We start from the raw sequence: 14,875 nt of genomic DNA on the forward strand, positions 1-14,875 counted from the left end.
CTGTACCCCTGTTTTCCCCTGGCCCTCTCAGCTAGAACGCTGACTCTAAAAAGGAAGGGATCTGTCTTTCCCCCTTTCTTATTCCCCGTACCTGGAATCGTGCCTGACTGCAGTAGGAGATCAATACTTAAATTACATTGAATTAAAAGTGCCTGACATCCAAGTTTCAAAGTGAAACTACTTCAAAAATATGTATTTTTAAAAGACTGGCTCTCTCTGGGCGGCGCCTGTGGCTCAGTGAGTAGGGCACTGGCCCCATATACCAAGGGTGGCAGGTTCGAACCCGGCCAAACTGCAACAACAACAAAATAGCCGGGCGCTGTGGCGGGAACCTGTAGTCCCAGCTACCGGGAAGATGAGGCAAGAGAATCACCTAAGCCCAAAAGTTGGAGGTTGCTGTGAGCTGTGACGTCACAGCACTCTACTGAGGACAACACAATGAGATTCTGCCTCTAACAAAAAAAAAAAGACTGACTCTCAGGTCACCAGAACACAGTCCCCTTCCCTTCCCCAGCACTGGCACCCTCCCATGATAGGGAGCTCACTCTCCCTAAAGGGAGCCTGCCCTGGTCTGACTTGGAGAAAGCTCTGGCTCTGCCAATGCTTGGCCCTGCTTCCTCACCCCTGACCCCTGGGTCCCAAGCATTGGTCCGGGAGCATATGCATGGCTCTGGGGCTGCAGGAAATTTGGTGCAGTGGAGGAACAGAAGGAGATCAGAGAGGGATGGGGGAGGTGGACAGGGATCAGGCACCAGGGCCTCGTGGTGAGGTGCTTAGAGCAAGGGGAGCCATGCAGGCAGTGTGACATACCTTGGGGTTGGCACGGCTGCCTTGTGAAGAATAAGTGCACATGGGGAGAGGGGGAGGCCTGAGTATGGCAGTGGCCGGCACTAGCGAGCAGATGCAGGGATGGGGTTGGATTTGAGGCAGATCAAGATGGAGAGGGGCAGTGGTGGCATGTATCAACCCAGATGGCAAGCATGGGAGAGACGATTAACCACCAGAATAGACGCCCTGGGCTTCCCCGTAAAAACAGCTCAGACTTTGGAGGCAGTAGCCACACTCTCTACTGTGTATCCACTCACAGAGCCAGCTGCCACGGGTCAGCAAAGATTCCCCACCCCCCACAAAGCTGGGGAGCTGTTTCCATGAACTCACTTGGCACATTTATTAACCATCAGCCTCCATCTGTGGCCCCTGTGGTGGTGGCAGCAACAGGAAGGCAGGGCCCGGGTGGCCGGTTCTTACTTGCTGTCTACCCGTTTGAGCTGCTCCTTGCCATTAATGGTCACCGACTTGAGCTGCCCATCCTCCTCCACCTCCACGCGCTCCTGCCCATTCTCCACGATGTGCTTGGTGGTGACCTTGTGTCCATTGATCATCTCAGTGGATGACATCACCGACTTGAACCCCGAGCTGCCAGAGCCGGAGCCCCCGAAGGAGGTGGACGAGAAGGTGGTGCGGCTGCCCCCGCTGCGGCCCAGAGCGTCGAAGGACGAGAAGGCTTCCATGAAGGCCGGGAACTCGCCAAAGCCGGCCGAGAAGGCCCCCCTCAGGCCGTGACCCCGGCCACTACGGTCGCTGTTGAACGGGGTGTCCCAGAAGTCAAAGGAGAAGGGGTCTAGGCCACCAAAAAACTCACGGAAGATGTCCTCAGGGTTGCGGAAGGTGTAGCCTGTGTCAAAGGGGCTGTTGTAGGGGGTGCTGGCCCCCCCTCCAGCCCGCCAGCTGTCACAGCCGGCCCGGTCATACACAGAGCGCTTCTTGGAGTCGGACAGGACCTCATAGGCCTCTGACACTTGCTTGAACTTCTTCTCGGCCTCCTCCTTGTTGTCGGGGTTCTTGTCAGGGTGCCAGCGCAAGGCCAGCTTGCGGTAGGCCTTCTTGATGTCCTCCGGGGAGGCGCTTGACTGTACCCCCAGCACTTCGTAGTAGTTAGCCATGCCAAGCAGTGAGTGGGACGAGGTGGGACGCAAAGGCAGAGCGGGCACGGGGCCCGGCGGGTCAGAGGGGCGAGGTGGAGACAGCAGCTGGTGTGGACCCCTTCAGTAGGGCCCCGCTGGAATCTGTTGGCTCCGGGCGAGAGTCTGCCCGGGAGTTTACCTTTTCATAGTACCTGTTCTCAGGGACAGGTGGGGACTCTGCTGAGAGGGGTGGGGGGAGGGGAGGGACACTGCCACTGCCACTGTGGCCAAGCCAGGGAGGACCCTCCTCCAGAGCTAGAGCCAGGCCCTTTGTGACATCAGCTCCTAGGGCGGGGCAACCACCCACCCCCAGCTCTGGACCAGGCCAAGCCTGGCACATGGGCCTGCTGGGGCCAGTGAGGCTGGCTGCTATGGTGGGCCTAGAATGGACACTCAGTCCTGCTGGGGCTGCTGGCTGAGCCCTCAGGAGCCAAAGAGCAGAGGCAGGATCAGCAATAGGGTCCCAGCCACGGTGGGCATTAAAGGTCAGTGGCAGTGGCCAGGGGAAGGGAGCAAGGGCTTCCAGGGAACTGTCCACTGAGCCCAGTGGCCAGATTGCTGCTGTGGGGCTAGAAGGCTAGAAGGGTTTGGAATCAGGCAGGCTGGGAGAGGGACAGGAGTGTGAATTTCCTGTGCCCCATCATTTCATCAGATCATCAGAGGTACACTTCATGAAGGCAGGGATGTTTGTCAGAGTCTAGGACAGTATCTGGCACACAATGGCAATCAGTAAACATTTGTTGGATGAATGAGGCTCAGAGACATACAACAACCTGCTCCAGAACGCACAGCATGTCAGTGAGAGGGAGGGAGATTTGGACGTGGGGCTGCCTTAAGGACAGCAAATTAAAAGAAGCATGCCACCCATTCTGGTACGAGGTATGGAGACTTATAATAAATATAGATTGGTGAGTGTAATGTGTTGAACAGTAGCTCTCCAAAAGATATGATTCCATCCTAATCCCCAAGATCTCTGAATGTGATCTTAGTTGGAAAAAGTATTTTTGCACAGATAATTAGAACTAAGGATGTCAAAACTGGGCATGGTGGTGTGCACCTGGCTGAGGCAGGAGGATCACATGAGCCGAGACCAGCCTGGACAACACAGCAAGACCCTATCTCAAAGAAAATTAAGGATGTTGACATGAGATCATCCTGGATTGTCTGTGTTGACCCTAAATCCAATGACAAGCATCCTTATAAAAAACACCCAGAGAAGGTGATGTGAAAATGGTGACAAGTTGGAGGGAGGCAGCTGCAGGGACTGCAGACAGCCCCCGAAGCTGGGAGAAGCAAGGAAGGGCTCTCCCTCAGAGCCTCAGCGAAGGGTGCCCTCACTGTCAGACTCTGGCATACAGAAGTGAGAGAGAATAGATTTCTATTGTATTAAGCCACGCAGTCTGCAAAAATTTTTTGTAACAGCTCTAGAAAACTAATAAAGTGAGTGAGGTAACCAAACGTTCCCAGGCATTTATATTTCTTTAAGTCTTGTTCTGATATTGGATCATATTTAGAAAACACAGTTAACAATACTAATTAACATCTGTTTCTATCTTCACCTCATTCCCCTCCCTCCAGGATGGAACACAGGCTAAAACCACCCGCCAGCCCTGCCCATAGAAAACCGGGGCGTCTGGGTCACTAAGATGGCTTTGCTCTTCTCTCTCTCTCCTTCCTTCTTCCCTCCTTCCCTTCCGTCATAGCTCCCCTCTGTCTCTTCTTCCTTTTTCTAGTTTTTATTCATTTCTATTAGTCTTCCTCACTCTCTTTTCTTTCAGTACTCACTCAGGTTTCAGGCCCTGGCAGGGGACAACATGTTCTACCCAATCCCACATGACAGCAAGGATAGAAGCGGACTTTACAAACCCAACCTCGGTGACCAACCCTGTCACCCCCCAAGCACCTCACCAGGAGCACAACTTGTCCTCTGTGCCGCACATCCGTCCACTCACACGTGCTGACACGTCCTTGGCTGCAGATTCGAATGGAAGATGAACTCCATAGGGTGTAGCTCCGGAGGAAAACATCCCTGTATTTTTGTGCTGTTTTGTCACGCTATTTCTGTTGCTGTAGTTAGAACCTGTTCATGGAGCTGGAGAAAGATGCCCGCCCTCCACAGTTCTCCACAACGGGGGTAGCAGCAGGAGTGGTGCTGTCATTGGCTGCGATGCTGGTGGAGACAGTGACACTGTAAGTGCCCGTGGTGATGGAGTAGGCCTCGTGGAAGTGGCAGAGGTGATTGTGGTAGCAGTGTTGGTGTGAAGGTTCTGGTCACAGTGGGACAGTGATTTTTTAGTTGGTGACAGTGGAGTTGGTAATGGTGGTGATGACAGTGACGGTGACAGTAGCAATGCTTATGCAGTAGACAGCAATTTGTGGTGGGGAGGGTGGTAATGGTCAGACCAGAGGTGATGGGAATAATGAGACAGGTGATGTAGGAGTGCTGGTGTTGGTGACAGTGGAGGTAAGTTGGGAGGTGGAGGTGATGGTGATGACAAAAGACAGCAGAGGAAGTGGCAGCTGTGAATTGTTCCACTTTGCCCCAGTGGCAGCTTCCGCATCCCAGCAGCCTACAACAAACCCATAGTTCTTGCCACTTTACGTGTCGGCACCTCGGGCCAGCTGCAGTCTCTGCCCCTCACATCTTCTCATGCCGGGTTCCAGGCTGAAGGAGCAGCTCTGATTGAAGCGTCCCATCGTCATGGCAGAGGGACCAGGCAGAGCTGGTAGAAACTGGAGCTGCCTCTTAAAGCTTCTCCCACAGTGTGGTGTGCAGCGATTTTGCCAGGTCCGATGGTCAGGACCAGTGTCCTTGGGTGGGGAATGATACACCTTCAGGAAGCTTGTGTAAGTCTCAAGGCAACAGCTGGAGCAGCGTGACATTCTTATGGGGAGGACTAAGTGAGTGAGTCTACAACACGCTCCAGGTGCCCATGGAAAGGGGTGAGGGGGGGGTAGGGATGGCCACTGCTTGGAGCAGTGATGATGCCAGGGACACTAGTGATGGTGCTGGTAGGGGGGAGGTGGCAGAAATTGTGATATCAAGGGAGGATAGTGGTGAGGACAGTTGTTGAAATGGTAGCAGGGGGACAATTAATGACAATTAAGGACACGGTGGGGGAAGGGGAGAGCAGAGAGAGAAAGAAGGAGGGAGGGGTGGGGAAAGGAAGAGCAGAGAGCGGGAAGGAGGGAGGGGGTGAGCCTTGGTGCGTGCCACACCTTTTGGCACAGACACGATTGTAAGAGGGACTTTACCTAACAAGTGCAATCAGTGTAACCTGGTTTCTTGTACCCTCAATGAATCTCCAACAATAAAAAAAGGAAAGAAAGAAAGAAATGGTGGCAGGGGTGGGGGGCGCTGAGTGGTAGGGAGGACATGCTATGGGGGTGGTGACAGTGTGAGTGCTGATGGGGGTAGGTGTGTGGGATTCTGGATTTTCTGCTGCTAGCTCAGCATGACCAGTGCCCGCTGCTATGGTCTCCTTGCGTCCTAGAGCAGTCCAGGGCAGGGTCCAGATGCCCTCAGCCATATGGTTCCAGGCTAGAGTCTGCCAGTGCACAAGACTTGGGAAGTGGAAGAGAGTCACCAGCTGTGGGCAGGTGATGATGGCAAGGTTTGTAGAAGCTCTGCTGCCAATCCACTGCACAAGGGCTGCAGGCTTCCCAGGACATCACGAAGGCCCCACAGCTCCAGGCGGGCTCTAGAGAGCCACTCCCTTTGGAGCTGCAGACTAAGGCCGTCATGTTTCTGTGCTTCCCTCCCCTCGGGTCCCCAGGCTGTGCAGGAGGCATGTGAAACAGTCGATGACGATGTGCTTGCGAGGGTGGCAGTGGCTCAGGGGAAGGTGACGGCTGTGGTGAGGATACAGGTGGAGATGGCAGAGGAGGTGACAGTAGAGGGATCAGGGATGATGGGTGTCTATGGTGATGGTGATACTGGTGACAGTGGCTTTGCTAAGAAGGCTGAGGTTCCCATGGTAGTGTAGTCAGGGCAGTGGCATGGGTGGTTACAACAACGTTAGGAGACAACCCGGGACAATGAGGGAGACTGCGCATCTCTAGATGTGTCCCCAGCCCCAGGTTCTTCTCTCCTCCCTGTCTTCTCAGGAGTGAGTTTCTGGCCAGTGCTAGTTCTAGAGCCCTGCTTCAGCCCTTGTTCCTGTGTTCAGCCTGAGACCACCCCCTCGGCTGGGTCTGCAGGAATCAGCTGTATGAAGACAGGACTAGAGACCCCTCAAGACCCTCTGGGCTCAGGGCTATCCCAGGGCACAGGGAACAGACTGCTTTGTGGGACTCCTGGGCTGGGCATGTCACATGCAGACTATATCCCCTCATTGCCAGGGGCATCCTAAAGGTGGAGGGGTCCTCAGGGGTGGGATGGTGTAGGACCTTGGAACTGGGTACCATGTGGACTGATTCCCTCTTCTGCTAAATGTCAGACTGGTGTCCATTGACACTAGTCTTCAGGGAGCCCAGGGGCAATAGCAGGGCCTCTGTGTGCCCCCACAGGGCCCTGGAAAGACGCATAGCCACAAGTGCCAACTCAGGGCCACCTTCCTGCCTCCTACCAGCTGGCAGGACAGTGGGGGTGGTGAAAACCCTCCCTCTCAGGGCTTCCTCCTCCCTGGTCCCAAGCCCACCCTAGGGTTAACCCCCTGAGCCACAGCCAAGGAAGAGAAAGAGGACATTAGGTGGCCAGGTGATCCTGGTCACTAATGCCCAGGGAGGCCCAGAGAGGGCAGGGCACACCCAAGGTCACACAGCAATACCAGGAAGGCCTCCCCAGAGCGAGCTGATGGAGCCGATTAGGCAGCCAATTGGCATTCTGAGCAGCCAGAGGCCCCTCTCTGTCTCTGTAATTAATGGAGTGGCTTTTTAAAAGGATTCTAATCACCCCCGATCCTATCTGCTTATCACTAGAGCTCCTAATTAGATGATCCTGGCAGTCACTGGCTAATTCCCTCCAGCCCATGCAGCCCTGCCCGGCCTGGGGCAGCACCCTACCCCCTGCCCCCATGGCCCAGCCAGATGGGCAGTTTGCGGCCCTCTCTCCCCTCAGGCCCCCTGACTCTCTAACTGCATTAACTCCAGGATGGATGAGTGACAGCCGCGGATGGATGGACGGATGGACAGAATGACAGGCAGTGGAGGGGCAGCCACGAGGGTGGATGGGTGGATGGCCAGACAAGTGGATCGTTGAGCTGGAGTGAGACTCCAGAGCTCCATGCTCAGCTCTGCCGCCCCAGGCCATGTGTCCTTGGGGAAGTAGGCGCTCAGCTGGGCTGTGCCTCAGCCTCCTCATGGAGTCTGCCAAGTGTGGGGCTGCTGTGAGGACACTGAAACAGGAAGGCACTGAGTGTGCATGTCTGGGGGCCTCCTGGCCGTGAAGAGGACATGTGGACAGCCCACCCGGTGAGTGGCTGGAAGACGGCTGGTGCATGGGAAAGCGGGTAGACGGCAGCAGGACACCCAGACTGGTGGACTGAGGGCTTGGGCAGAGGGCGAGTGCTCAGCCCTACTCAGAAGGTGTGTGGGGACAGCCTCTCTTCTCCAGAGGTGACAAGACACTCTCAGTTCCCAGCCAAACATCATTCAGATCTCCAGTAAGGCTTCCTGCCTAGCCCCCTGAGCCCACTGGATCCCCAGAGCCTTTCCTCACAGTCACCACCCAGGTATGTTTTTCCTAGTGGTGGCCTGTGTGGTCTCTGGAGGCTCAGATCTAACCCCAACTGGGGTTACCACCTGAGCAAAGGTGTCATTTGTGGGACCCTCTGAGTTCCAACTCACCCCAGCCCATTAGGGCAGCTTCATCCCCCAGGACCCTCCCCAACCACCCTGCCTAAAATAAACCTGGGAAGAGCTGTGAGCCTGGATTCCAACAGTTGCTCTGAGCCTCCCCCACAACTGTGGGCCTTGGCAGCTTCTGGACTGTAGGTTTTCCTGGGTCTTTCTAGAAAGAGTATAGAACAAAGAGCTTGAAGTATCTTCCAGAGGCAAGGCCTGCATGTGTACGCACACATCTGTGCCCACAGATAGGCACCCATTCTCCCAACTACTTAGCCGTCATCCACCCCACCCACCCATCCCACATACCTCCTGAACTGCTTGCCCACACACTCTGCCAGGCATGGGCAGCTGCACGCCAGTGGACATAACAGGCAGAGCCATGAGGGAAATAAAGCAGGATGGTGATTGAAGGGTGCTGGTCTCTCCCAGACGGAGTCAGAGCAGGTGCCCTGCCCCCACACCCATGCATATATGTGCACACCTGTACCGATGGCCACACATACACTCACTTGCACCCTATGAGACCTGCAGCCCTGCTGTGTCTCCCAAGGAGGGGCCCTGCCAGCCCCCTGTCCACCCTTGACACCCTTGACCCAGGCCTGCTCTACTGAAGCCCAGTGCACTCTGGGTTTTGCTGGGTCAGTTTGTGAAGGGCCTGGCTGGCTCCTACACCACTGGTCATTTGGATATACACGTCTTCCCTGCACTGGTCTCCATGGGGGCTGGAAGCAGTTAAATTCAGTGGCATCACTCCCCATCCTTCCACACAGGGAACTCTTGCCCCCAGGATATGGGAGCAGACACTTGACCCCTGGCTGGGGCATCAGGGAGTCTTCTCAGCAGCAGGACACTGGGCAAGGCTTGGAGAGGGAGTTTCCAGCAGGGTCAGCCTTGCACACATGAAGGGCCTTGGATTCAGACCTCAGGTGTCCTCCCCAAGTGAGTATCTTGCTCATGGGATGCTTCAAGGTAGGAAGAGGATGTCCAATGCAAGGCTGTGAACTTGTGCCCATTTGCTGGTCACACTATCATGGGTGCATGATGAGTTCATCTGTTTTAAACCAGTGGTTCCCAACAGGGACACTCCTCCCTCCTCAGGGGACATGTGGCAATGACTGGAGACATTTTTGTCATGATGGAGAGAGTTGCCACTGGCATCCCCTGGGTAGAGGCCAGGTAGGGATGCTGCTAAACAACTTACAGTGCCCAGGACAGCTACCACCACAGAGGATTGTCCAGCCCTAAATATCAATAGCACTGAGATTGAGAGCTTTGTTCTAAGCCCTGAAATTATCGTTTGATAAAAGTATTTATATTGCAATGTATTTTTAATGCATCAAAGTCATTGATATTTTCAATGTAAATATTTAAAATAAATAAGTGACCTGTTTATTTATTTGGTTCACTCTTTCTTTTATTGAGATAGGGTCTTATTCTGTCAACCAGATTGGAGTGCAGTGTCATGATTATAGCTCATTACAACCTTGAACTCCTGGCCTCAGGTGATCCTCCCAACTCAGCCTCCTAAGTAGTTGGGACTACAGGCGCATGTCACTATGCCTGGCTAATTTAAAAATTTTTTTTAGAGATAGGTTCTTGCTATGTTTTCCAGGCTAGTCTCAAACTCCTGGCCTCAATCCATCCTCCACCTCACCTCAAGGCCACCTCAGCCTCTCAAAGTGCTGGGATTATAGGTGTGAGCCACTGTGCCTGGGTGGACATTTATTTAATGGTCATTTATTTAATAAAGTAAGATGTGGGAGTGGTCCCATGCAGGGGAACAGCAGGTGCCAAGCCCTGACACTGAGAGAGCAGGCATCTGTAGTTGACTGTGGCCAGGATGAGAGGGATGTGGGGCATGGAGGCTGAAAAGGGCAGGGGTTGCATCACGCAGGGCTTGGGTGCTCAGCCTAGGAGGGTAGATTGAGTCCCTGGAGAGGTAGCCCTCAGGAAGATTTGAAACAGGGGGAGGACAGGATTGTTTACACGTTCTAGAAAGATCCCTCAACAAAAGTAAGATTCCATTTCTTAGTCACCAAATCGGTAAAAATGCAAAAGTTTGACATTACCAAGTGCTGACAAGGAAGCAGAGCAACTAGAATTCCCATACCCTTCTGATGGGGCTATAAACAAGAACAACCAACTGGGACAATTCTTTGGCCTTATCTTGTGTGAAGCCCCTTGCCTCAGTAATCGTACTTCTAGGCCAAGCCCCCAGAGAAACTCACATGAGGCATGGAGGCAAAAACACTTGCTGCTGCACCTTTTATGTCAATAAACAGGCAGCAAATGAAATGTCCATCATGAGGGGAGGGGGCGAATACAGCATGTTGTGTCTACACAGTGACTGTGGGACTGCTATGGCAAAGAAGGGTGCCAGAACTCCATGAACTGGTGTAAGTAACACAAATGTGACAGTGAGCAAAAAGAGGAAGTCACTGAAAAATGTCGTTATGACACCATATGAGATGTGCAAATGTGGAGTGATATGATCCATGGCGCTAGGATTTATACATATGTAGTAAATGTGCAACAACACACCTGGGAAGAATGAAGACCTGGCTGCTTGCTGGGGTGGGGGAAGGGGACAGTGGCGCTGGGAGAGTGTGATAGTATCTGTGATGTTTTCTTAAATGGGGGTGGGGAGGTTGTTAGTGGACTTTAAGCTGCCTCCACTTACCCAATTCCTGGCTTTTGTGGCCTGGAGAGTAGGCAGGAATGGTGACTTTCGTGTAACCAACAGAAGCGATGGAAGGACCCATCCAGCTAAACACCTCAAAGTCCTGGAGTTGCAGATGTTGCCATAGAACCCTGCCAATCAACAGCATTTCTCCTGTCACTGTCTTTCTCTCTTCCTGTTCTTCTCTTCTTCTCTCCAATTCTTTTTTCTTTCTTTCTTTCTTTCTTTCTTTCTTTCTTTCTTTCTTTCTTTCTTTCTTTCTTTCTTTCTTTCTTTCTTTCTTTCTTTCTTTTCTTTCTTTCTCTTCTTTCTCACTGCTTGCTCTTTACCTTTATCTTCCTTTTGGTCTTATATCAAGAGGCCACTTCAATACCTAAGCTCTGAGACAGGCAATTCAAAGAAAAGGAGGCAGTGAGAAGGAAAAAGTAGGGGAAGGAAGTGAACAAGAAGAAAACACACATGAGGAGGATACAACAGAAAAGTTCTGGCACCATGTAAACCAAAACAGAGAAAACCCCCCAAGGGACCATGAGACAGCTACTGCAGAATAACCCACCATGAAAAAGTAAAAGAAATGACAGAAAGGGAACTTAAAATATGGATGGTAATGGCAGCAAAGGGAATTGGCGAGAAAGTGGAAAAACAGAACCAAAAAATGTATGAAAGATACGAAGACTATAGAAAGGATATAGCAGAGCTTAAGGAAATGAAGGAGTCAGCTCAGTGCCTGTAGCTCAGTGAGTAGGGTGCCAGCCACATACACCAACACTGGTGGGTTCGAGCCTGGCCCAGGGCTGCTAAACAGCAACTGCAACCAAAAAATAGCCAGATGCTATGGCGGGTGCCTGTAGTCCCAGCTACCTGGAAGGCTGAGGCAAGAGAATTGCTTAAGCCCGGGAGTTTGAGGTTGCTGTGAGCTATCACACCATGACACTTTACCAAGGGCAACATAAGGAGACTCTGTCTCAAAAAAATAAAAATAAAAAAGGAAACGAAGGAGTCTATTGGAGAACTTAAAAGATGCAGTAGAAAGTATCAATATCAGATTAGACCATGGAGAAGAACGAATCACAGAGCTAGAGGACAAAGTTCATGAGCCAACCCAGGTAGTTAAAGAGGCAGAAGATAGAGAAAACAGAAGATTCACTGAGAGAATTATGGGACTTTAGGAAGCCTTCAAACATATGAATTATAGGGATCCTTAAAGGGGAAGAAGGACGTCCCAAAGGAATGGTAGCCCTACTGAAGGATATCATCACCAAAAATTTTTCAAGTTTCACTAAAGATTCCAAAATTTTCCTTTTAGAGGCATATCAAACCCTGAGTCATGTCAACACAAACAGAGCATCTCCAAAAAATACTGTAACAAATCTGTCCAAAGTCAAGACATAAGAGAAAATTCTTCTAGCATCCAGGAGTAAACACCAGCTGACCTACAGGGGCAGATACATCAAGATAACAGCAGACTTCTCAACTGAAACTTTTCAAGCCAGAAGAGAATGGTCATCTACTTTTAACCTTCTTTGTTTTTTCTTTTTCTTTCTTTCTTTTTTTTTAGACAGAATCTCATTATGTCGCCCTTGGTAGAGTGCTGTGGCATCACAGCTCACAGTAATCTCAAACTCTTGGGCTTAAGTTATTCTCTTGCCTCAGCCTCCCAGGTATCTGGGACTACTGGCACCCTCCACAATGCCTGGCTATTTTTTTGGTGAAGTTGTCATTGTTGTTTTAACAGGCCCAGGCTGGGTTTGAACCCACCAGCTCTGGTGTATGTGGCCAGTGACCTAAACTGCTGAGCTAAAGGCACCAAACCTACCTTTAACCTTCTTAAACAAAACCATTTTTATCCCAGGATTCTGTATCCTGCTAAACTAAGCTTCAAAATTGATGGAGAAATAAAATCTTTTACTGATTTGCAAATATTGTGAAATTTGCCACATCGAAACCAGCTCTACAGGAAATACTTAGACCTATTCTCCACACTGACCATTAGGATGGAACATCAGCCAATTATATATCCAGAAAATAATGGACAAAACCTAGTTTCCACAATGGTGCATAGGCTAAAATTAAGCAATGGGCTCTCACAAAATAAGATGGATAGTACTCCATCACATTTATCAATTATCTCAATAAATGTTAATGGCTTGAATTCCTCACTGAAGAGACACAGGCTAGCTGATTGTATAAAAGAGCACAAGCCATCCATAAGCTATATCCAGGAGACACACCTAACCCTAAAGGACAAATCAAGACTCAGGGTGAAGGGTTGGAATATTAAAGGCAAATGGAAATCAGAAGAAAGGAGGGGTCACAATCTTATTTTCAGAAACAAGTGGATTTAAAGCAACTAATGTTAACAAAGACAAAGATGGTTACTTCATTCTGGTCAAGGGAACAATACAAGAGGACATTTCAATTCTAAATATTTATGCACCCAACTTAAATGCTCCCAGATTTAGCAATATGATATCCCATAACCACAATATCTGGGGACTTTAACACCTCTCTGACAGAACTAGACACATCCTCTAAACAGAAACTAAACAAAGATAGAAGGGACTTAAATGCGACCCTAGAACAAATGGGCTTAATAGACATTAAGGGACATAAATGTGACAGAACACACCATCCCAAAGCAAATGAATATACGTTCCTCTCATTAGCCCATGAAACATACTCTAAAATGGGCTAATGACTATCCTAGGTTACAAATCAAACCTCAACAAAATTAAAAGAATTGAAATTATACCTTGTATCTTCTCAGACCATAAGGCACTAAAAGTGGAATTCGACTTCAACAAAAACTGTCATTCCCACACAAAGGCATATAAACAACCTTATGCCAAATGACAGCTGGATCAAGGAAGAGATAAAGGAGGAAATTGTTAAATTCCTTGAACATAACAATAATGAAGCTACAAGTACCAAAACCTGTGGGATACTGCAAAAGAAGTCCTGAGATGGAAATTTTTTGCATTAGATGCCTATATCTGAAAAACAGAAAGAGATCACATCACCAACCTAATGAATCATCTTAAGGAAATGGAAAAGGAAGAAAAATCTAATCCTAAACCTAGCAGAAGAGAATAAATAACCAAAACTAAGTCAGAAATTAATGAAATTGAAAACAAAAGAATCATTTAGAAAATTAAGGAAGCAGAAGTTGGTTCTTCAAAAAAAATAAAATTGATAAGCTGTTACATATACTAACTAGAAACAGAAAAATAAAATCTCTAGTAACCTCAATCAGAAATGAAAAAGGGGAAATGACAGATATCACAGAGATATAAGACATAATCTCTGACTATTACAAGAAATTCCATGCCCAGAAATGGGGAGGAAATGGACCAATACCTGGAATCACACCCTCTCTCAAGATGTAAGCCAGAAGAAATAGATCTCTTGAACAGACCAATATTAAGCACTGAGATCAAAGAAACAATAAAAAATCTTCCAACAAAAAAATCGCCCTGGACCAGATGGCTTCACACCAGAATTCTATCAAACCTTCAAAGAAGAGCCTATACCCATACTGCAGAAACTATTCCAAAACATTGAGAAAGAAGGAATCTTCCCCAACACATTCTATGAAGCAAACATCACCCTGATATCAAAAGCAGGAAAAGATCCAACTATAAACTACAGACCAATTTCACTAATGTTTATAGATGCAAAAATACTCACCAAATTTTAGCCAATAGATTACACATTAAAAAAAAGATACATTGGGTGGTACCTGTAGCTCAAGTGGCCAAGGTGCCAGCCACATACACCAGAGCTGATGGGTTCGAACCCGGCCTGGGCCTGCCAAACAGTGACAACTACAACCAAAAAATAGCCAGGCATCTGTAGTCCCAGCTACTAGAGAGACTGAGGCAAGAGAATCACATAAGCCCAGGAGTTTGAGGTTGCTGTGAGGTATGATGCCACAGCACTCTACCCAGGGTGACAGCTTGAGGCTCTGACTCAAAAAAAAAAAAAAAAAAAAAAGGATGCATCACGATCAAGTAGGCTTCATTCCAGGAATGGAAGACTGCTGTAACATATGCAAATCCATACATGTAATACACCATATCAACAGAAGCAAAAACGAGGACCATATGATCCTCACAATAGATGCAGAAACAGCATTTAATAAAATTCAGCATCCTTTTCTAACAAGAACACTTAAGAATTTAGGAATAAGTGGCACATTTCTTAATCTGATTGAAACCATCTTCATCAAACCACAGCAAATATCATATCAAATGGAGTAAAACTAAAAGCTTTTCCACTTAGAATTGGAACCAGACAAGGTTGTCCTCTATCAGCACTACTATTCAACATAGTGCTGGAAGTTCTGGCCAATGCAATCAGGCAAGAGGAGGATATAAAGGGCATCCAAATGGGAACAGACGAAGTCAAACTCTCTTTTCTGATGATATGATCTTATACTTAGAAA

The 14,875-nt window shown here is 49.3% G+C and overlaps 1 protein-coding gene across 1 annotated transcript; it reads right to left on the reverse strand.

The window, feature by feature from the left end:
- Positions 1-1,205: 1,205 nt before the first annotated feature.
- DNAJB8 (DnaJ heat shock protein family (Hsp40) member B8) lies at positions 1,206-1,974 on the reverse strand. The gene has a single exon (XM_053600725.1). The coding sequence runs from the start codon at positions 1,941-1,943 to the stop codon at positions 1,245-1,247; it is 699 nt and encodes a 232-aa protein (XP_053456700.1). The 5' UTR covers positions 1,944-1,974; the 3' UTR covers positions 1,206-1,244.
- Between the last annotated feature and the right edge of the window lie 12,901 nt (positions 1,975-14,875).

This window comes from Nycticebus coucang, chromosome 8 (genome assembly GCF_027406575.1).
Source record: "Nycticebus coucang isolate mNycCou1 chromosome 8, mNycCou1.pri, whole genome shotgun sequence".
Lineage (NCBI taxonomy): Eukaryota > Metazoa > Chordata > Mammalia > Primates > Lorisidae > Nycticebus > Nycticebus coucang.